Source organism: Somniosus microcephalus, chromosome 27 (genome assembly GCF_052327205.1).
Source record: "Somniosus microcephalus isolate GS21.2 chromosome 27, FLI_Smic_1.0, whole genome shotgun sequence".
In the NCBI taxonomy this organism is placed as follows: domain Eukaryota; kingdom Metazoa; phylum Chordata; class Chondrichthyes; order Squaliformes; family Somniosidae; genus Somniosus; species Somniosus microcephalus.
Window position 1 is genome coordinate 1,088,213 of NC_141013.1, and position 21,938 is coordinate 1,110,150.

Sequence of the window (21,938 nt, forward strand, 5' to 3'; positions counted from 1 at the left end):
TGGAGTCAAAGGAGAAGTTGTTCAATGTGAGGACCAGTTCAGCCAGGCGGAGGAGGGTGGTGGTGGATGGGGACTGGTTGTTCAATGTGAGGACCAGTTCAGCCGGGCGGAGGAGGGTGGTGGTGGATGGGGACTGGTTGTTCAATGTGAGGACCAGTTCAGCCGGGCGGAGGAGGGTGGTGGTGGATGGGGACTGGTTGTTCAATGTGAGGACCAGTTCAGCCGGGCGGAGGAGGGTGGTGGTGGATGGGGACTGGTTGTTCAATGTGAGGACCAGTTCAGCCAGGCAGAGGAGGGTGGTGGTGGATGGGGACTGGTTGTTCAATGTGAGGACCAGTTCAGCCAGGCGGAGGAGGGTGGTGGTGGATGGGGACTGGTTGTTCAATGTGAGGACCAGTTCAGCCGGGCGGAGGAGGGTGGTGGTGGATGGGGACTGGTTGTTCAATGTGAGGACCAGTTCAGCCGGGCGGAGGAGGGTGGTGGTGGATGGGGACTGGTTGTTCAATGTGAGGACCAGTTCAGCCGGGCGGAGGAGGGTGGTGGTGGATGGGGACTGGTTGTTCAATGTGAGGACCAGTTCAGCCGGGCGGAGGAGGGTGGTGGTGGATGGGGACTGATTGTTCAATGTGAGGACCAGTTCAGCCGGGCGGAGGAGGGTGGTGGTGGATGGGGACTGGTTGTTCAATGTGAGGACCAGTTCAGCCAGGCGGAGGAGGGTGGTGGTGGATGGGGACTGGTTGTTCAAGGTGAGGACCAGTTCAGCCAGGCGGAGGAGGGTGGTGGTGGATGGGGACTGGTTGTTCAATGTGAGGACCAGTTCAGCCGGGCGGAGGAGGGTGGTGGTGGATGGGGACTGGTTGTTCAATGTGAGGACCAGTTCAGCCGGGCGGAGGAGGGTGGTGGTGGATGGGGACTCGTTGTTCAATGTGAGGACAAGTGTGGCCTCTTCCTGTGCTGGAACCAGGCTCTGATCGTATCACGTGAGCACAGGGACTACTTGCCCCGCAATAACAACAGAAAATGCTGGAAAAACTCAGCAGGTCAGGCAACATCCGTGGAGAGAAATTTGAGTTGACGTTTCGGGTTGGACCCTTCTTCAAAACTTTCTGTTGTTATTTTGGATTTCCAACATCTGCAGTATTTTGCTATCGTACTACTTGCCCCGCCCCCAGCCTCGCTGCTGACCACGCCCCTTTACCCCGGCCCCGCCATTGGGGGAGGAGCCTATTAATGCTCAGACCCCGCCCACCCTCGCGCCTTGGCCCCGCCCACCCTCGCGCCTTGGCCCCGCCCCCGGTCATGTGACGGCGGCTGTCCGCCGAGTGCTCGAGCGTCAGTCGGAGCCGCCCAATTATGCCCGAGACCGCTGGGGTTGTGGCCGCGGCACTGGCACTCGACACCCGGGGCTCCCCCGCGCCGCCCGTCCGCACACCACGTCCATGGCTCAAGGCCACGCCGAGCCTCTCCGCCAGCCTCACCCGTGAAGAGAATGGTAGGTGGCCGAGTGGCCGCGGCTCGCAGCGGCTGGCCTGAGGGCCGCGCACACGGCCCGGGCCCGGGGGGCAGCGGCTCCCCGCACATTGTGTGCTGAGCGACCGTGTGCTCCACCCGCCTGGCCTGGCCCGGCCCGGCCGGCGCGCTGTCATTTTACGCGAGGACGGGGAGGCAGCCTGCGTGCCGCCGGGCCGGTTCGGGCCTGCTGTCGGCCCCGGGCCAGCGCACTGACAGCCGGAGGCCGCCGACAGCCGGCGTTTCACATCCCTCAGTAACCATGGCGACTGGCTCATCAAATCGCTTAACATCGTCATTTAGAATAATCTTCAGTGTTTAACTGCCGCCTTAACACCCCGAGTAATAATGGCCATCGTGGGCCCCAGCAGCCTGAGTAATAATGGCCATCGTGGGCCCCAGCACCCTGAGTAATAATGGCCATCGTGGGCCCCAGCACCCTGAGTAATAATGGCCATCGTGGGCCCCAGCACCCTGAGTAATAATGGCCATCGTGGGCCCCAGCACCCTGAGTAATAATGGCCATCGTGGGCCCCAGCACCCCGAGTAATAATGGCCATCGTGAGCCCCAGCACCCCGAGTAATAATGGCCATCGTGGGCCCCAGCACCCTGAGTAATGGCCATCGTGGGCCCCAGCACCCTGAGTAATAATGGCCATCGTGGGCCCCAGCACCCCGAGTAATAATGGCCATCGTGGACCCCAGCACCCTGAGTAATAATGGCCATCGTGGGCCCCAGCACCCCGAGTAATAATGGCCATCGTGGGCCCCAGCACCCCGAGTAATAATGGCCATCGTGGGCCCCAGCACCCCGAGTAATAATGGCCATCGTGGGCCCCAGCACCCTGAGTAATAATGGCCATCGTGGGCCTCAGCACCCTGAGTAATAATGGCCATCGTGGGCCTCAGCACCCCGAGTAATAATGGCCATTGTGGACCCCAGCACCCTGAGTAATAATGGTCGTGGTACGAATTGTGTCTCAATTTTTGCCACGCTTCTGTAATCTGACTTTGTGTGGATTTTGGCTGCCACCCTGGACCCAAGCCTATTACTTAACCTTCTCTCCTGCCTCCTCTCCTTCCTTTCATCCAGCCATGCCACCTTTCCTTTATGTTCTCTGGGATATTATCCCTTCCCCCCCCCCCCCCCCCCCCAACACCAAACCTCCACTACTCCTCTGCCTTCCTACGCGTCTGCCACTGTATCAGATGATCCCCCCCCCGGGATAAGCACACGGCTACCCTCGGCATTCTCCAAAAGGCCTCTGTCATTGCCTCCTTACAAGATGCCAACCCATCTGCCTCAAAGGGTAGCATAAACTTGACTTGTGTTCCCTTAAGTTCAGAAGATTGAGGGGTGATTTTAAATGATTAAGGGATTGAATCAAGTAGATTAAGAGAAACTTTGCTCTGATGGGGGAATCCAGGACAAGATGTCATAATCTTAAAATTAGAACCAGACCATTTGGAGTAAAACCTGGAAAATTCTCTCTCAAAAGGCTGTGTATGCTGGGTCAATTGAAATTTCCCAGACTCGGAGCTTTTGTTTAGGTAATGGTATCGAGGGGTATGGAAGAAATACGAGTAAATGGAGTTGAGGTGCAGATCAGCCATGATCGAATTGAATGTCGTAATGGGCTTGAAGGGCTGAATGGCTTTGTTTTCTATCTTCCTCTCTCTGACCTTCCTGACCAGTGCACATGCTGGGACTAATCTCACCAACCTCCTTCCTGTCCTCACCCCACCCACCAATGCCCCCTCAGATTCTGTCAGTGGATGAACGATCACCCCCCTCTGCATTTCCCTCCGCAATGCCCATTCATTGTAAACAAGGCCTTTGCCATTCCCATCCTTATTGTGGACATTTTTCATTAACATCATGGCTTTGACTGAAACTTGGCTCGTGGGTGGCAACGCCTTATCCCTTAGTGAAGCCTTCCCACCTGGCTATACTTTACACGTGTCCCACCTAAACCACCGCAGTGGTGACATGGCCCTTTGGTCTCTTCCCCCTACTCTTCTGGTACCTTCTCCTTTGAGCACCTCGCCTTATTCCACCCCCCCTTGCCTCTAGAGTTCTCGTTCTCTTCCACCCCCACCCAAGCTACATCCAGAGTTTCTTTGAGGTATCCTGCCTCTGCACTGACAGATTACTCATCCTCGGTGATTTCAATCGACCATTTCACTCACCTTACCCTCGCTCCTCTGTTTTCACTGTCCTCCTTAAACCTATATCTCCATACAAACTCTCCCACCCACATTTATGGCCATCCCCTCAACCATGCCATCTTGTGTGGCCTCTCTACTCTCATGGTCTCAATCCCAGACCATTTTCTTATATCCCTCATCACCCACATCCCCCAGCCTATCCAACCCCACTTCCTTCTGTGTCATCCCTGGGAATAAACTCTTCCTCAAGTCACTTAATCACCCTAAAGGTGCTAACGGCCTAACTTTTGGCCTTCATTTGTCACAGTACATCTGCTCAACCACTCCCTCACCTCTACCTTTGATACCCTTGTCTCCAGTAAAACCTTTATTCTTTCATCCTCGTTCCGCTAGTATGGCCCCCATCTTGGCTCCATCAAGTCCAAGGGGCGCAGATGAGCATATCTGGTGCACAACTAGCCATCTATCACTAGATCTGGCAAGATGATTTCAAGTGCTACTGCTCTGCCAAAACCATCCACTACTCCAGGATCATCCTGGAGATTAAACATAACCCAATGACTTTCTGCACTATCCAACCGTCATCTTAAACTCCTCTCCCCTGCCCCCTCGCCTCCCAACAGCAAGTGGGGGGACCTCATAGATTTTTTTTGTCATCAAGATGGAAACTATCTGTTCAGCTGCCTCTGCTGCACCCCCCTCCCCCCTCCCCCCTCCCCCTTTGCCCGCCAATCGAAACCTCACCCCAGGCTCCTCCATGCCCCAGCCATGACTCTGTCTTTCTCTACTGTCTCCCCATCTCCCCATGTGCACTCTCTGAGCTCAGTTTGGCCATGAGACCCACATACAGCTTCCTTGACCGCATTTCTCACTAAACTGCTGCCTTCCCTTCCTGGCCCTCATGTTAGCTGACATTATAAATCCTTCTCCTTGGGAATTGTCCCCTGCTTTTTAAAACCACTGTCATCTCTCCCCTCAATAAACCACTTTCTGTCTTTGCAAACTGCTGCCCCATCTCCAACCTCCCTTTCCTCTCGAGTCCTTGATCGTGTTGTGACTTCCTGAATCCATGCCCATCTTTCTTGAAACTCCATGTTTGAATCTCTAATCGGGTTTATGCCCTTGGCACAGCACTGAAATGCGCCTAATCAAAGTCACAAATGGCACCCCCTGTGACAGTGATTGTGGTGCACAATTCCTCATTGTCCTCTTCAACTTCTCTACAGCCTTGACATGGTCGATCACACTATCCTCCTCTAATGTCCCTCCATTGTCCATCTCAGTGGGACTGCCTTGCTTGGTTCCACTCTTGCCTATCCAATTGTAGCCTGAGTATCTCTAGCAGATCCTGACTTGCACCAAGTACCTTTGTCCACCCCACCCCCCCCCCCCACCCCCCCCAAAGGAGGGGCCGTACCTTTAGCCACCTGGGCCCCACACTCTGGAATTCCCTGCCTGAGCCTCTCCACCTCTCCACTTCCCTCTTCTCCTTTAAGACCCACATTTTTGATTACCTCTCTGAATATATTCTTCTTTGGCTCAGCGTTTAATTTTTTGATTGCATCTTTATGTAGTGCCGAGGAACATTTTCTACATTAAATGCGCTATCTTAATTTACGTTGTTATAGTAACAGTCATGTCATTGAGCAGCAGTGGTCAACATGGAGCTTAATACAGTATCACGCAATAGTTATAGTCATACTAATTAATATTACTGATCATACCCTAATGCAGCTGAATGCTAATCATGCTAGATTTAATACCAGAGTAATGGCCATTCTGGAGCTGAGCCTAGGGGTTATGGTACTGGCCTAGTAACCCAGGGGTTGAGAGTTCAAATGGTAAGCTGTGAAATTGAGTCCAATAAATCTGGTAATTTACGATTACCTGAAAATGACCATGAAAGCGGTTGGATTGTCGTGTAAAGCCCAACAGGAACGAGAAGCTGCCACCTCCACTTGGTCTGGTCTGGCCTTCACTGACTACGAGGTTGACTTTTTAATAATCCTTGGGCAATAATTGCCCACACCAAGAACAAACAGCTTAATACACTGTAATAATGTTCATCCTCGAGCTTAGTACAATATCAGTGAGATTAATGTAACATCCCTGAATCGTAATGGTCATCATAGAGGTTAATAAAGTATTGCTCTGTAGTACTAACATGGAATAATTATCATAGAATTTAATAACATGGATTAGTTATCATAGAGTTTAATACAGTAACTGAGTGCAAATTATTGTAATACTCCATGACCTTGAGTAATGCTCATCAATGGATGATACCTTGAAGTGCAGATAGTCACTGCAGAAGATGAAGGCGATAGTTTTCCTGCCCACAGAATTTTTTTTGGCATGGTTTATATTGCTCTTTTCTGTCCTAGCTTTGAATCCTTCGACATATTTCCCCAATTCGTTGCACAAGGTTGGCTCCCTGCCATTGAGTAGGAATGAGTATTGCAGACTTAAATTTAATCTTTTCAATCTTCATCCTTCTAAGTATTGGTCATAGCCTCAAACTTGGAATAGAGAGGGTGGAAAGACTATTCGGGTTTAACTACTTTACGCAGAGGATGCTGAATCTGTGGAGTGGACGACCAAGGGAGGCAGTGGTGTTGAGTGTATCAGCAAAGTGGGAAAGCATTGGCTAAGAACCTGGTAAATTGTGATAGGTGGGTATTGTGAGATGAAATTTCCTAGACATTGGGACTGGCCAGATGGACTGTAGTGGTCTTTCCTGATCTTGTACATTCCTATGTTCTTAATCCAAATAATTTAAATATTGTTGAGTAATTGCTGCGTATCACTATTTTGGAATAAGCATTGCACTATTTAGTTTCATCAAAGATCATTGCAATGCACGATATCACTGAGTGGTAATGGTCATAACAACCTGATTTGAATGTTTAATATCATTGAGTAATCATGGTGTTTACTATCTTGAAAGAGTAATGGTACTCACTGGAATGTTTTCCTATCACATGATAATCGGTAAGGAGGGATAATGTTCATCACAGCTTGATCTGACTGTTTAATATTGCGGAGTGATTTTACAGCAGTCAGACAGTGTTTGTTGCAAAGTGTTCTTGGAGTTTACTAAGTTGACAGAGCTAATGCTCAGTCTTTATACTAGAAACAATAATGGGGGTTTTTAGTTTCGTAGGGAATAAATTATTCAGTGTTTAATATCCTGACTGATATTGTCACCACTAAATGTGGTTGTTTAATATCAGGTGGTAGTAATGTTCATCGTTTAATGTCACTTAAAATAACCACAGTAATGTCATCAATTCACAATGTTAGCTTAATCTGTGAGGGGAAAAAGGAAAACCAGAAATACTGGAAATTTAAAATAAAAAGATGGAATGTTGGAAATTCACAGTAGATCCATCAATATTTGGAAGAGAAAAATAGGATTATATATACAACAGCTTGCATTTATAGTGCCTTTATCTGAGAAAAATGTCCCCTGGTGCTTCAGAATAGATACAGAAGCAAAGAGAGAGCAATTAGGAGAGGTGAGCAAAGGCTTGGTCAAAGAGTTGGATTTTAAAGAGGGTCTTAAATGAAGAGGATGGGAGGAAAGTCCAGAGAGTGGGACCTGGTGGCTGAAGCCAATGCAACCAACAGTGGAGTGAAGGGAGTAGAAGAATGGAGAATTTGAGGTGCTGCAGAGGTTAGAGGTGGCGAGGGACGAGGCCATCGAGAGATTTAAACGCAAGGATGAAATGTTTTAATTTGTAGCCTTGGGGGCCTTGCTGCCAGTGCAAGTCAGTGAGGACAGGTGGTGAGTGATCATGACTTGGTTTGGGGTAGCGAATGAGCAGGAGAGGTTTGGGGTAGCGAATGAGCAGGAGAGGTTTGGGGTAGCGAATGAGCAGGAGAGGTTTGGGGTAGCGAATGAGCAGGAGAGGTTTGGGGTAGCAAATGAGCAGGAGAGGTTTGGGGTAGCGAATGAGCAGGAGAGGTTTGGGGTAGCGAATGAGCAGGAGAGGTTTGGGGTAGCGAATGAGCAGGAGAGGTTTGGAATGAGCTGAAATTTACAGGATGGGAGGCTCGTCAGAGCATTGGAATCGAGTCTCGAGGTTTCACTGGCAGATGGGTAGAGACAGGCAATATTCGAGGTAGAAGTAGGCAGTCTTTGTGATGAAGAGGATAATATAATCTTTTGATATTTGATGGCACTCTATCCAAAATGTTAACGTATCTTTTTATTTTTCTTATTAAGACATAAGAAATAGGAGCAGGAGTCGGCCATTTGGCCCCTCGAGCCTGCTCCACCATTCAATAAGATCATGGCTGATCTGATTTTAGCCTCAACTCCACTTTCCTGCCTGTTCCCCATAACCCTTGACTCCCCTGTAGCTCAGATATCTGTCTATCTCAGCCTTGAATATATTCACTGACTCCGCCTCCACAGCTCTCTGGGGTAGAGAATTCCAAAGATTCACCACCCTCGGAGAGAAGGGGTTATGTTATACCTATCAGGAAAGAATGAACGGGTTGGGAAAAAAAGCTTAAAAAGAGAAGGCTGAGGGAATTCGGAATAGGGAATTCAGAAGAAACTTCTTTACCCAGAGAGTGGTGAGAAGTTGGAACTTGCTACCACAGGGAGTAGCTGAGGCAAATAGTACAGATGCATTTAAAGGGAGGCTTGATAAGCATCTGAGGGAGAAGGGAATAGAGGGTTATGCTGATAGAGTTAGAAGAGGAAGGAGGCTCGAGTGGAGCATAAAGGCTGACGTGAACTGGTTGGGCCGAATGGCCTGTTTCTGTGCCGTATATTCTATATCATTCTATGTACTTTAATCTGAAGAGATTCGAGGAAAATCCAACCAAAATTATTACTGGAAAACTTTTAAACTCCTGCAAAGTAATGGATCATTGATTTATCTTTTGTAACCCCTTCAGATTTATGCTGTTCTTGGGGGATTTCATGCATTGTTCCACTGAAGCCGTTCATTAAATCTCAGATTATTGATCGATCTGGTGTGAATTTCTTGTGCCTTCTGTGTTTTTTTTTTAATTGCAACTCAATCTGTTTAGTATTTGAGTAATCAGTGATTATTAATATCCTTCTGAGTGGTAATAGCTTAATGCATTGAGGGTAGAACAATAATTGCAGATGCTTAATTTGACAGTCTGAAATATCACTAACCATCATCACTGCTTAATCTGACTGTTTAATATCCTTCAGATTAATACATGAAACGGAGTGTAGTACACTACTGAGCAAGTGAGGAATACTCTATTAACATTTAAAATAATGTCCTACTCAAGAGGAGAGAGGAACGTTTGTTTATAATACGGAGAGAAATACTAATTTGAGTGTTTTAACTTTGCACCTGTATAGTTCACACCCTGTGGTGTCTCGGAATGCCTGCAGTCAGAGCTGTCTATTTTGCCACCTGAGGTAATGTGATGCTCATTCCTGTGTTTAATTTGATTCTCGGGAGGAGAGAGCAATATTCATTTCTGTGTTTAGAATAAGAAATCTAGAGAAGCACACACTTTAAGCTTGTAATGTAGAGAGGACTGTAGTGCTGGTGGATGGGAAAGAAATCCTTGCCTTTTTATTCAACAAAGTGCATTTATATAGCGCCTTTAATGTAGAAAGATGTCCCGAAGTGCTTCACAGAAGCGTTATCAGATAAAAGTGGATCCTGAGCCCGAAGTGGAGATATTGGGAGGGTTTCCAAAAGCTTGGTCAGAGCTAGGTTTTTAGGAGGGTCTCGAAGGAGGGAGGTGGAAAGGTAGAGGGATTTAGGCAGGGAATTCCAGAGCGTATGTGGCTGCCAATGATGTGTTGAAGGGAGGGATGGATGCACAGACAGCTGAGTCACAGGAATGGAAAGTTCTGGGAGGGTTGTGGGGCTGGAGGATGTTAGAGATTGAGAATGCAATCTTCTAACCTGTTACAGTAGGAAATGTGCTGAATATTCAACTATTTGCTACTGTTAAAAAATCCAAATCAATTGTTGGTCATAGAGGTGGTTTCAGTCTCGGCAGTTTGGAAGCATGTGAAGTTTTGCCACTGTACGGACAGAGTATTCTTTGGTGATCATTTTGTATGACACTATGACTCAACTTCTTCCCTCCTGCAGTATGAGTGTGTTGGTTATACCAAATAGCAGCTAAACAAATTTGAATAATGAAATTGAATTAAAAAATTGGGTCCTGGCATGAGTTGCAGTTATTGTATTCTTTAAAAAAAAAATGAACAGTGCAAAGAATTGTGATTTTTAAATTCAGTATGTTTTTCTTGCTCCTTTCTGAGGTGGCAGAGTAGCAGGATGTGGGTTCATGGCTGCAGTTTTCCTTACATGAAGTGATGCTGAGTGGGAGGCACATGCAGATATTAAACCGAGAATTGCTGTTGTGTACCTCCTAGTGGGTGGTGGAAAAGATATGGGCACATTGCCTTATCTATTTCCTTTCTTCCTTGGTTATGGAAAGTTGTTTGGTTATTATAACCTAGATTTGAAGGGTAGAAACTAAATACTTTTTATAAAAAAAAAAGGGAAAACAGATATCCAGGAATTGACCAGACAGTGGGAGGAAGCTAATTTAACCTCAGCAGAGTGAGTCAGTGATCCAAACCGTTTGAATGACTGTCTTAAATTAATTCAGCACTCTCAATACCTCATCCAAACCAGTATCTATCTTGTCTTGTATAAAAGAGCAACAATAAACAGGATTTTTGGGGGGGGGGAGGAGGATGTGAGTCATAAATGTTGAACTTTTATTAAATAGGAAATTATGGTTGGCTTTTCTCTTCAGTTTTCCTATAAACACGGCAGTGAGTTGGAGAAGAGGCAGAAGTAATCATTCTTGTTCATCTTATATAAAGGAGAGGACGTGAAGGAATTCCTCCTCTCTGTCTCTGTAGTGCTCAGGTTGTTTTTGCAAGGGTGGCTAGTTGGGTAATAGAGGGAGCAATAGGTATCTTACTTTTGCAATTTCTCTCTTTATAAAGTCTGCTTTCTGGTGATGGATGCAGGACTTGCCCTGTATCCAGCAATTGGTAAACACAAAGGGCTTGTGACTCACTGTCCGGTAATAACCACACACATTCAACACAAAAACAACCCAGAAACTCCTCCTGTCATCTGGTTTGTTGTCTCGCCATGGTCTGCTTTATAATTAGTCTCCATATTTTGGTACGAAACTTGGGGCTTGTAAAGCTTGCAGATCAATATAGGTGTGTTACTGGGTGTTTGTGTGAGATTACATTGAAATACTGTGACATGGTTTTCTTGCTATTTATTGCATAAGTTGACACAACTTTCTCTCATGTCTGTACAATTGGTTATTTTATCCTTTAACAAAAACTATTGCTGACAGATTTTATAATATAAAAGCGATGGCATTTTACGTAATTTCAGCTCACTAGTTCTGGTTTGAATAAAAGTGTAACATTTGAGTGCACTATGAATGGATAAATTTCAAAGCAAGTCTGTGCGAAAGGAGTTTACAGATCCAGCATCCCCTTTTTCCCAGTTTGTGTTAAAATAGTTTGGTTGCGTAAATCTGCTAACTTGCTGATGATAGGTTTTTCCCCCTTTAAATTATTGTTTATAAAGACTATCTGTGGGGCAGGGTTGAAAATTTTGTTATTTTGATTTGTAATTGCAGAGCAGTTTGACATGATTGTGGCACATTAAGAATGATTATAATTTTCTCAGCCCAGTGACTCATTTTTGGAGGCACTCTTGCGTATTTGCTTTTATTTAGAGATGTAGACTATTAAGAATTTATATAGCACTGAAAGTTGGTGCAGTTCTGTTTCAGGATAGACAGTCAGTGGCTGACATCTGAAGAGCTGTTAGATCATCCTTTCTGCTTTTATTTTAAACAGTCCATGTTGATTACTCTTGTGGCTGTTGTTAATTAGATAAATGTAGATCTGCATAAATGATGAAGTTAGTTTAAAAAAAAACAATTGATACTTCCGTTTTAATGAGCACTGGTGATTTACCTGGAGGAACAAATCAATGAAGACCCTGAACTGGAGTCATTTAAACTTGGAGTTTATTGCAGTAATCAGATGGCCATGATTGTAAGTAAATGCAACACCTAACGTAATCCGATTTTTAGTTATTTTTTCAGATGCTCAGAGCTCCAATTTATATTGTAATTCTGTATTGGATTCAGTTCTTAATGCAAATGGTTTTAACGTTTACCTGGCTTAAGTACTGAGTCATTGACTTACAGTGCTGTGATTCACTTAGATATTTTAAATTGAATTTGTCAGAGCCTACAGTAGGTGGTGTTAAAAAGAGTATTGTGACTACTTGAAGCTTACCATTAAAAATGCTTTTGGAGTACTTTAAATTTTAAAGTTCAAAATTGTTCCATCCACTTGCAACTAAAGGTGATAGATACTTAATAGTAATTATTTTTTTAAAGTAAAATTTTAGATATTAAACTGACTAGTTTTGCTATTCTCAACTGTTTGTGCTTTATTTTTTATCCCATTTACACTTATTTATTTTCTCCCCATCTGCAGTTCCAGTTCCCCTTGCAGACTGAGCTGGAAGAGGTATGGTCAAACTGACATTATACAATCCGAATAGAAGCCGATTCCTCAATGTCCTGATGTGTGCATATTTTTAAGTAGTCCCAGTTTTCTCTCGAGTCAATTCTGGGATAGACAGTCTTGTCATAGACACAGCTCTGGTTATACACAACTTTTGTGGTTGCCTCAACCTGCTGCATAGGAAAGATTCCACTGGGTTCTGAAGCAAGTTTGTCATGTTATACCGTGCTACTGGGATATCTGTAATCAACAAATCGAATGACCATTTATGGGCCGTGGGTGGGAATGTGCCTCCTTCTTTACTAACATTGTGACAACTTTAGGTGAATTCTTCTGTGCTAAAAGTTGTATTTTGCTTTATGGTTTGCAGAAATTAGATCACTTTGGTTGTATGTCTCCTTGTGCAATAGCGACAGTCTTGTTTAGAGACAAGATTTGAGATTTCAGTACAAAATTGTAGGTTTTGATTACAATTTATCAGCTTGGTTTGTTGTTTCAGATGTACCTTTCCACATCAAGATGAACATACCGTTATCTCTAAAGCTGAATTTTTAGGGGGGGGAAATTGTAATAATGTAGGTCATTAAGTAAGCACTCGTGAGCTTCAGTGATGGCTCTTTCCTCTGTGTGACAAAATGTAAATGAACAGCCTGTCATTACCGTGTATGCACTGTCAGTGTTTTGATTCTAATTAGCAGTTGGTGTTCTCCCAAATGCATCTGTGTAGTTGTCAAAAAATTAAGATGGAGTAAAAGGAAGGGTTTCATATGTAAATTGAAGCAGAGTTGGCCAGTTGCTATTCTGCAGCAAATTAATAGCTGCTATTCACAGAAATGTATGCTCATGTGTTCCTCCACCAAACCCAAGGCAAGGTAGTTAATGTTGCTGCTTCAGACATTCCGTGGCTGCTGATTTGTAGGCGGTGTGGGAGACATCAAGATGTGATGGCTATGATATATGTATCCCAAAATCCATTATTGTAAAGGAAACACATTACTGAGATACAAATGTACTAAGTAGGTCATTTATTTTAACTTTGATACCTTACAATTAAAATCCAGTTGAAAGTGAGAGAGGTTGAGGTCTTTAGACCACTGTGCTAATCAGTGTGTTTGAGTTTTGACTTGGTTATGGTGGATTAAATCAAATGAGAATTTTACTCCACCTTTTAGAACTTATTAGGTCATTTAGCACAAGTACCTGCCTTCAGGGGAAGGGGGTGAAATTGGAGGAAGAGATTTGTAAAATCAGAGTACACTGATTATTTAGTGACCTTCCCTATTAGATGGTTGCTGTAGGATTATGATTTTGCCCATTAAGCTGCCCCAGTGGAATGCTGAGATGAATGTACCTGGCTCTAATTTGTTTGGGAAATTAATTATAAAAGGATATGTTGGTTTTAAGATCTTGCCGTAGTAATTTGACTCCTGGCCATTTAAGATTTTACCTTTAGTAACTTGACTCCAGCATGCAATAATTATTGTAAAAGGTTATGTTAATTTCTGTTCAAGTTTTCTTTAAAGCTTTAGCTTGACGACATCATTCATTTCTGTAGGAGGCTAGTTATTAATTGGGGCATATTAGAAGAATCTGGATGATAATGCAGCTTCTTTTAAATATTAACAGTCAACATTGAGCTTAATCTTGTTAGTTAGTATATGTTTGTGCCCAGTAAAGTTTTTACAATGAACCTATCTTTTTTGCCTACGTTGCTGTTCCTAGTATGATTTCCCATTTACAATGTTACCACTAGGCATCTATTTGGCATATTAATTCCACTAAATTATAGATAAAATTGCACTCAACCCAATATAGTTTCATGTTAATATACTTCTGTGCAATATTCCTAATTCATTAAATCAAATTGTTTCTACCATTACCATCAGTGATAGATCACTAACCTCCAGTACTTCACCCTTGTGTTATATAGCTTAAAATGATCTCTCTCGACACAACCCAAGTTTAGAAGTGCAAAGCCTATAATTGGACTGCTGGGTGTTTTTCCACAGTTCAAATGGACATGGTGTGAAAATTTCATATGCCTCCCATTATACTTTCCTGAGACCATAGTGAAACATTTGAGTGTAATTGATAAATATATATGGAGCATTGTATATGAACAGTAGTGATTAATCCTCGCGAAGGATTGATCTGAATCCTAAATATATGGCAGTAAGAATGGCTTCAGTTGTTCCAGCAGTTGAGTTAGCTTCTACCTGAATGGCCCAGGATGGAATCCTAGCCTCAGTACCATTTGGGCATCTCTTCAATCTTTGATCAGGCTGTTTGAAGATGAATTTTGCTTTGTAGCTGTGGAGTAAAGAGAGCGAGCTTGCATTCATATAGTACCTCATCACATCCTCAGGACATCTCAAAACAATTTGCATCCAATTGACTACTTCTGAAGAGGACTCAAAGCAGGCAAGTGTCTTCCATTTTCTTTGATGGGAGACGAGAGGGGAAGACAGATGATTCATGGGACAACTTGTGGAATGGAGAAACGCCCTTGATAGTTGATCCTCGAGTGCCATCGATAGTAGTTGGGTATAATTCTTCACACCTACAGGCAACCAACCCTCTACTTCAAGGATGAAGTGAAGTGGGAAATTAAGCAGAATGAGATTAAATACAGTTAAACTCTGTGGTAATGAACAGTTAAAATGAAAACTCCCTTTGTAATGAGAGGTTTCCAGAGTCCCAGTGCAGTTAGTCATTCAGATGGCTCCTGGTACAGTGAACCTCATCTCGTTATGAAACCGAATGCTTAATTATGAAGAGATTCTCCTGTATGTCTAACATAGCTATGCGATTGTAGTTTGCGTGCATAACAGGTATTTAAAGAGGAGTCTTCCTGTTTTGATGGAGTCATGTGCGAGAAGTATAATTTAACAAGTTATAGGACTGAATCATTTTCTTTTTATAATATATTACAATGTACCATTACCTATTCGCTCCCATTTGGGAAAGTTAGCACTTGTGGGTTTTAAGTTCGAGGAAAATCTGTTGCAATTACCTGAATTTGCATAAACATTTGCATCTGATTAGCATTGCATTACCCTAGCAGCTGAGTCGCTAAAAGTGGAAGGTAGAGGTAGGACTTATTTTAAAAAGCCTATTTAAAAAAAAAAAGTGCTTTGTTGTAGAGAAAGTTACTTCGTTGCTTTTCAGCTGTTTTTGTTGTTGCTTTGTTAATTGTAAATGGTGTCCAGACCTAGAATATGTATGACTTTATTTCTCTCGTCTCTGTGGTGATTCCCATTTTCCCCATGCATCCGGTTATTAAAAAAGATTGAAAATTGTTTTGTAAATGCATCTGTAGATTATTACAGGTACATGCTAAATATGTTGCTCAAACAGTCAGTATCTGTATCAAACATGTTCATGGTATTAAAATACTGTAGCATAATTTTCCTTACAATATATAGCCAGTCATAAATCAGATTTGAATGTATTGTGTAAGGTTAGATGTCAATTCATCTCCTGTCCCCCTCAGCAGAGACTGCCCTTTTAATGGTGACTCTTTATACTGTACTTTGAATCAGTTGGGCAGTAATTGCACTTTCAAATAGCTGTTGTGCAATAGTGTACTATAATTGAAGCAAGTGTGTGCAGTGGATCTGTTGTAAGTGATAAAGCACTAAGTCAGGGGTGTCCCTAAACATTTAAACTGTGACCAGCAGTCGGGATTGAGGCTCTCGCTTACAGAATGACATTGGGTGTCATTTCAGCAGCAAAAAAAATTGAGAGTTTTCAGAGGTGTCATGTGCTTTGGCAATATTTGGAAAAACAATCCTATTTTTCTAAATGTTAGAAGAAATGGTGTATAACACTCCAAACTACATTGTTGGAGGTTATATGTTGCACCACTTTGGAAGACTGAAAAACAGGCATAACAATACAGAATGTATATACTGAGAGTCTCTCAATATGTTACTAATAAATAGAAGTATATTAGTGTACTTGTTTGAAAATAAATATATTGGAAAATGCTGGAAGCACACAGTAGGTCAATGTGCAGCTGAAAGCCAAAGGTTAATGTTTCCTCTCCAGGCAGATAGTGACATTTTCTTTAGCTTTGGCCAGGTTATTTGTGATGTGGATTTACTACTTTTTTTAGTCCTGGGTGATTGCCAGACACTTTCTTTTTAACTCTCTTCCCCTCTCGCTCATAACTGGACTCAAACTTTACTCCATGCCCCTCTTGGTTCTTCAGCTATCCTGCTTCTGTCCCCCCACCCATGCTTGAGTTTGTGGGTGGGGGCTGCTCTTACTGAGGCATCACATGGTCAAATGACCTGCACAGTATGACCACCCGATAGGGGCCTGAACCCATTGGTAATACTTTGGGAACTTGCCCCATCACCAGCATAGCTAAACTGAGTGGCTTTCTATTCTATGCATCTGTCTGAGAAATACCACTGGGCCATGTAACACACCTCCTCTTGTGTTAGTGAAAAATATGCAGTTAACTATTTGGGTTTCGATGTGGATGGTGGTAATTTTGTTTACCCCCCAATTGAACTATTGGATCCTGATTAGGAATGATTGTTATCTAATTATCTACACTTTTTGACTGTATTTTCCCATTTGCTTTCCTTGCCTTGCCTTTCCCTCTTCCAAAGGCAGTGACTTGTGTTGGGGTGTCAGCCCATGAGTGCTGGTGGTCTTCTGGACTATTTTGAATCGGGACTGATAGAGTAGCACTGGGTGTGAGCTCAACACCAGGACAAATGCCAGAAGTGCCCTCAAGAAGATGGCACCACTAATACATAACGATAGCCCAATTAAGAGTGCCTGCTAGTACCTTGCCCAAATTGGTGGTGGTTCATGTGTGTGAGCTGGACAGTGAATGAATTTCAGCAGGCTTTTTAACCCCGGAGAGACCAGTGTCAAGCCATTAATGGTCTTCACCTGGTGTCTACCTCATTTTCTGCGAGGATCTCCTGTAAATATTGACACACTGCAGAAGCTACTTTTCTGATTTCCAAAAGAAAATGCCAGCTACGCAGGAGAGCACCATGCAATCGTTGCAGAAAGTATTAGTGTACAGTAAAATAAATAATGTTCCAGTAAGTCAACAGATCTAGAAAACTGATCAGTCATGCAGAAATTTGGTCTTGCAGCCACAGACCCCACAACCCCAGGTTTGGAGTACAGTTTGCTAACTAATGAACTAGACTCATGCACTTTGAGCTGAAGACACGAGACAGCTATCACGAGTGAGAATCCTGTTATTTCTTTCCCAGTTCAAGGACACTGAAGCTGGGAAAGCGGACCACTGGCTTAAATCGAAACAGTTGACTTAGCACAGACCAAGGATCAAATCTGGAGCCTTGTTGGCCTATGGCTCAGTGTCGATTTTTGTCTAATTGTTTCTGTGAAGTGCCTTGGGACATATTCCTGTATTAAAGGTGCTATATAAATGCAAATTATTATAAATGATGCATTTCCCACGCTGAGCCATCAGGTGAGCTCACTACGTCCTACGGTAAGGGTGCATGCGCCAGAAATATGCTCAAACTTTGCACTTTTATCACAATAGTCCCTCAAAAAAGGCTCATCAAACTTTGCAAAGCATTCAGTTTACTAAAACCTGTCGACATTGATTCAGAAATATACCAATATCATGCTCAGTTGTTGAACTCTACCGATTGTGGCTGAACTGGATTGTTCGGTTAATGCCCTGATGTTTCAGGTTGATGGAAATATCAGTCATTTTGTTTCTGTAACTGTTTCGTATAGTGGGCGGCAAGAATAAATACTGTGCAATATTGTGTAAATAAACCTTGAAGTAATGGACTAAAAACTAACTACTATAAAGGCATTGGTTTGCCTTTCCAGGACATTTGTGCAAAATGATCACATTTAACATGAAAGCTGCAGTGCCCTGTAGTTTTCCTGTAATTGTGTATTTTACAGCAGGATCTCCAGAAGCCTCCGTTTTATCTGCTATGAAGCTGCTTTGTGTTTTCAAATCAGAGCTATGGCAGCATTCTGATAATGGCAGTAGAACTTTTGAATGAAGTGGTGTGACTAGATAAACAGTTAGATGGAACTGTGAAGGTTTTGTTTAGTTGTGTTCATGAGGAAAGAGTGTTCTAACATGGGGTAATCAAAGGATTGGGCACACTATGCTGTCAGGAGATGTTTGTTGAAATCTTTATTGGCCTCTTTATTACCTTCTAATGTAGGTATCTTTTTGCTGTATGCTGGTCCACTTATGGTCAGTTCTTTTCTCCGTAGGGAACCACTGACTAATGGGATTCTGCTGCATTTCCTAGCAGAGTGAGGTTATATTGGATCTCTACTTTTAATTGGAAATTTCATTTAAAAACTAGCTTTTAGCTAAGCCAAAAAAACTCCTGCAGTTCTTCAAAATGAGAAGTTTCCACTTTCCTTATCGTCTTTGTGTACAATAGTTTGTGAAAGGATTATGAAGTTTGGAAGGCAGGAATGGTATGCAAGTGCTTTCAGCAAATTCTGTGAAGGGGCCCACTTCACTGTGGCTAATAGCAACTATCTCCACATCAACAGTCTGTTGCTAACAACATATTGTCATCTGGTTTTGTTTTTGCTACCACCACTCTTTTTATTTCACATTTTTATAAACCCTAGTTCGGCACCTGCTTGTACTTCATTCTGTCACTGTAAACTTCTCCAGATTGCAATTCTAGTTTTTATGTTATGAGCTTTCTTTTATGGGGTGCTTTAAGTGCAATGTTGACTTGGTTTTTAATAAGCATGCGCAAAGGGATGCCCCTATCAAGAGAATAATGTAATTCATTCTTTTAGAAAACATCTAACCCTAACCCTACCTTTGCCCATAGAATGGTCTCTGCTTGCTGCTGCTTAAATATCAAATAATATTGAAAACTTAACATTGGGAGGATTGCTTGTCTGTGAAAAGGAGGCTAAATGTGCTGTTATACAGTGAATAGACCTGTTTATAAACAGGCCATTAATAAATGTGCTGTTATACGGTGAAGAGACCTGTTTATAAAGAGGCCATTAATAAATGTGCTGTTATACGGTGAAGAGACCTGTTTATAAACAGACCATTAATAAATGTGCTGTTATACGGTGAAGAGACCTGTTTATAAACAGACCATTAATAAATGTGCTGTTATACGGTGAAGAGACCTGTTTATAAAGAGGCCATTAATAAATGTGCTGTTATACGGTGAAGAGACCTGTTTATAAACAGACCATTAATAAATGTGCTGTTATACGGTGAAGAGACCTGTTTATAAACAGACCATTAATAAATGTGCTGTTATACGGTGAAGAGACCTGTTTATAAACAGACCATTAATAAATGTGCTGTTATACGGTGAAGAGACCTGTTTATAAACAGACCATTAATAAATGTGCTGTTATACGGTGAAGAGACCTGTTTATAAACAGACCATTAATAAATGTGCTGTTATACGGTGAAGAGACCTGTTTATAAACAGACCATTAATAAATGTGCTGTTATACGGTGAAGAGACCTGTTTATAAACAGACCATTAATAACATTCCTGTTGGGAATATCATTTTGTTAGACAGAAACAACTCGCACTTACGTAGGACTGCTTTTGTGTAGTTGCATTGGAGCGCTTTACAAAAAGGTGAGGGGTATGTTGGAAACTGAACATGAGGAAAGGAGAGAGAAATGGTAGGGTTAGGGTGGGAAAATGAAGGCCCAGTTTAAAGGGAAAATTTCTAAAATAGGGAGAGAGTAATGCATTAAATGGCAGTATTATAAAATTCTTGTCCAGTTGCTTAAGGTATTAATAAAAATACTGCGTGATGTGGTCTTGAGCCATGCACAAGAAGCTCTATGGTCTGTGTTGAATCAGGTCATCTCAGGGTGATTGAGGGTGCCACAATTGGCATCAATATTCCTAGCTCTTAAGAAAAGCAGCCAGTGTTCCCTTTCGTGAGGGGAGCCAGCAATCCCGACTTGAAATGTGGATGTTGGGCGAGGATAGGCCTAGCTATGAATTGTACCTATGGTTGAATGAGCTCCCAACATTTGTGGTTGACACTCGCATGTGGAATGACCACTTTGAGCTACTAGAGATTGACTGCGATCTATTGAATTTTAACTGCAGCATAAAGGACTTAGTGGACTGATGTGGGGAGACTAGTCACCAGACCAGTCGCTGTTGGCTGGTGTCATTTTGTATTGAGTCTGAAGTTGGTGGTGGAAGGTTGATTTTAGAGGATCTTGGGGAAATTGTTCTGGTCCACTGTGTGAGGACATACTAAACTGGAGGAAAGATGGGGGTCTCTGTAGAGGAACCAGTTTCTAGTTTCTAATGAGTCATTGACTTTGTTCTGCAAGTTTTATAATTGCATTTGATGGCTGTTACTTACGTACCCTTATATTCCTTGATATAGTGATGTACCTCCTAAAAACATATATCTCTTGCCACCCCTGGATTCTCAATTTCAATTTGAATGTGTTTTTGTATTGGTTGGTGGTTTGGGTACATGGAGAAGTTTTATTTTACCAGGTCTTGTAGAGATGCATAATCTAAGCTGTGGGTAGATTCTGAGCAATTCCAGGAATTTATAAACCATAGGTAAACAACAGATATTTCTTCAACTTTAATTGCAGTTTTAACTCTTAAGTACCAAAACATATTTTTGACTTTTAAAGTATACTTGCTGGATATTCTAAAATAGAACATATGTTTAGGATCACTGTTTTTACCTGCACTTGTCAAGGGGTTCAGCAGTGGAAGGGTGTGGGGTACAGGTGGGCATGCTTGGCTAATTGTTGTCACCAACTTCCTTGGGACAAGTTATTTTTTAACCTGAGCTGAAATATTAAGCAAGTCCTCTGGTTGTGATTTTTATAACTGTTTATCTTAGTCTCTGATCATTCGTTGTTTCTTTCTCTGTTCCAACTAACCTTTAGTGGCCTTTCACAGCTCTTCCCCACCCCATTAATTAGCTTTTCAATTGTACCAAAGGTGCATTTTACTTTTTAGAATTTGATTTCCTGGATTAAATTTAGGTAGTTTTGGTAAGTGAAAAGTAAATTGTATTGTTTTTAATATCCTGGTGGCAAGAAATATACTGAAGATTTTACGGACTTGATGCGTGGTATCTTTGCATTGATTCTGTGCCTTTCGTGCTTTAAAGAAAGTAAACTAATAATGAATGCAGGTTTTATGCTATTTCATAGCCAATACACTTTTGAGTACTATTCCAAAAACATGCTGTAGGGCAGGGACAATCCCAGTCTCGCCTTTTCAGTAACGAGCTGCCCTCTATCCGCCTCTCTAGTGCCGAGTGCATGGAGTATATAAACTTGGTCATCTTGAAAACTGAGACTATCTGTACAGCTGTATCCTCCTTTTTGCCTTCCCATTTCCTAGTCTTAACAACTTCTCACCTTGTCCCCACCATGCTCCCCTCGTCTCTGGGGGAGCCACCTCTGTTCCTTTGATCCCTTCTGTAACCATCCATTGAACCATCAACCACCTTTCCTGGTCAGTCACCAACAACACCTTTGTCACTGATGCACAAATTTTCCTTGCCTGTTTTGATCATTGCGGCCTCCTTCACGGGCTCCTTTGTTGCTCACCTCTACTGGGCTGCTCTATTAGTGTCTCCTGTACCTCAAGATTCCATCCTTTACATCATTTACATGTTGCCCTGTGGGAATAAGGTCACTATATGTATATATTGACAACACCCAGCTCTATTACTGTACCACTCCTTGACA

At 42.8% G+C, this 21,938-nt stretch overlaps 1 protein-coding gene across 1 annotated transcript in view; it reads left to right on the forward strand.

Moving 5' to 3' along the window:
- Positions 1–1,307: 1,307 nt before the first annotated feature.
- trpm7 (transient receptor potential cation channel, subfamily M, member 7) overlaps positions 1,308–21,938 on the forward strand; it is a 151,125-nt gene continuing 130,494 nt past the window's right edge. The window contains exons 1-2 of the mRNA XM_085968293.1: positions 1,308–1,492; positions 12,188–12,220. Of these exons, the coding sequence (XP_085824419.1) occupies positions 1,490–1,492; positions 12,188–12,220 (36 nt within the window). The 5' untranslated portion in view covers positions 1,308–1,489. The remainder of the gene's footprint in view (positions 1,493–12,187; positions 12,221–21,938) is intronic.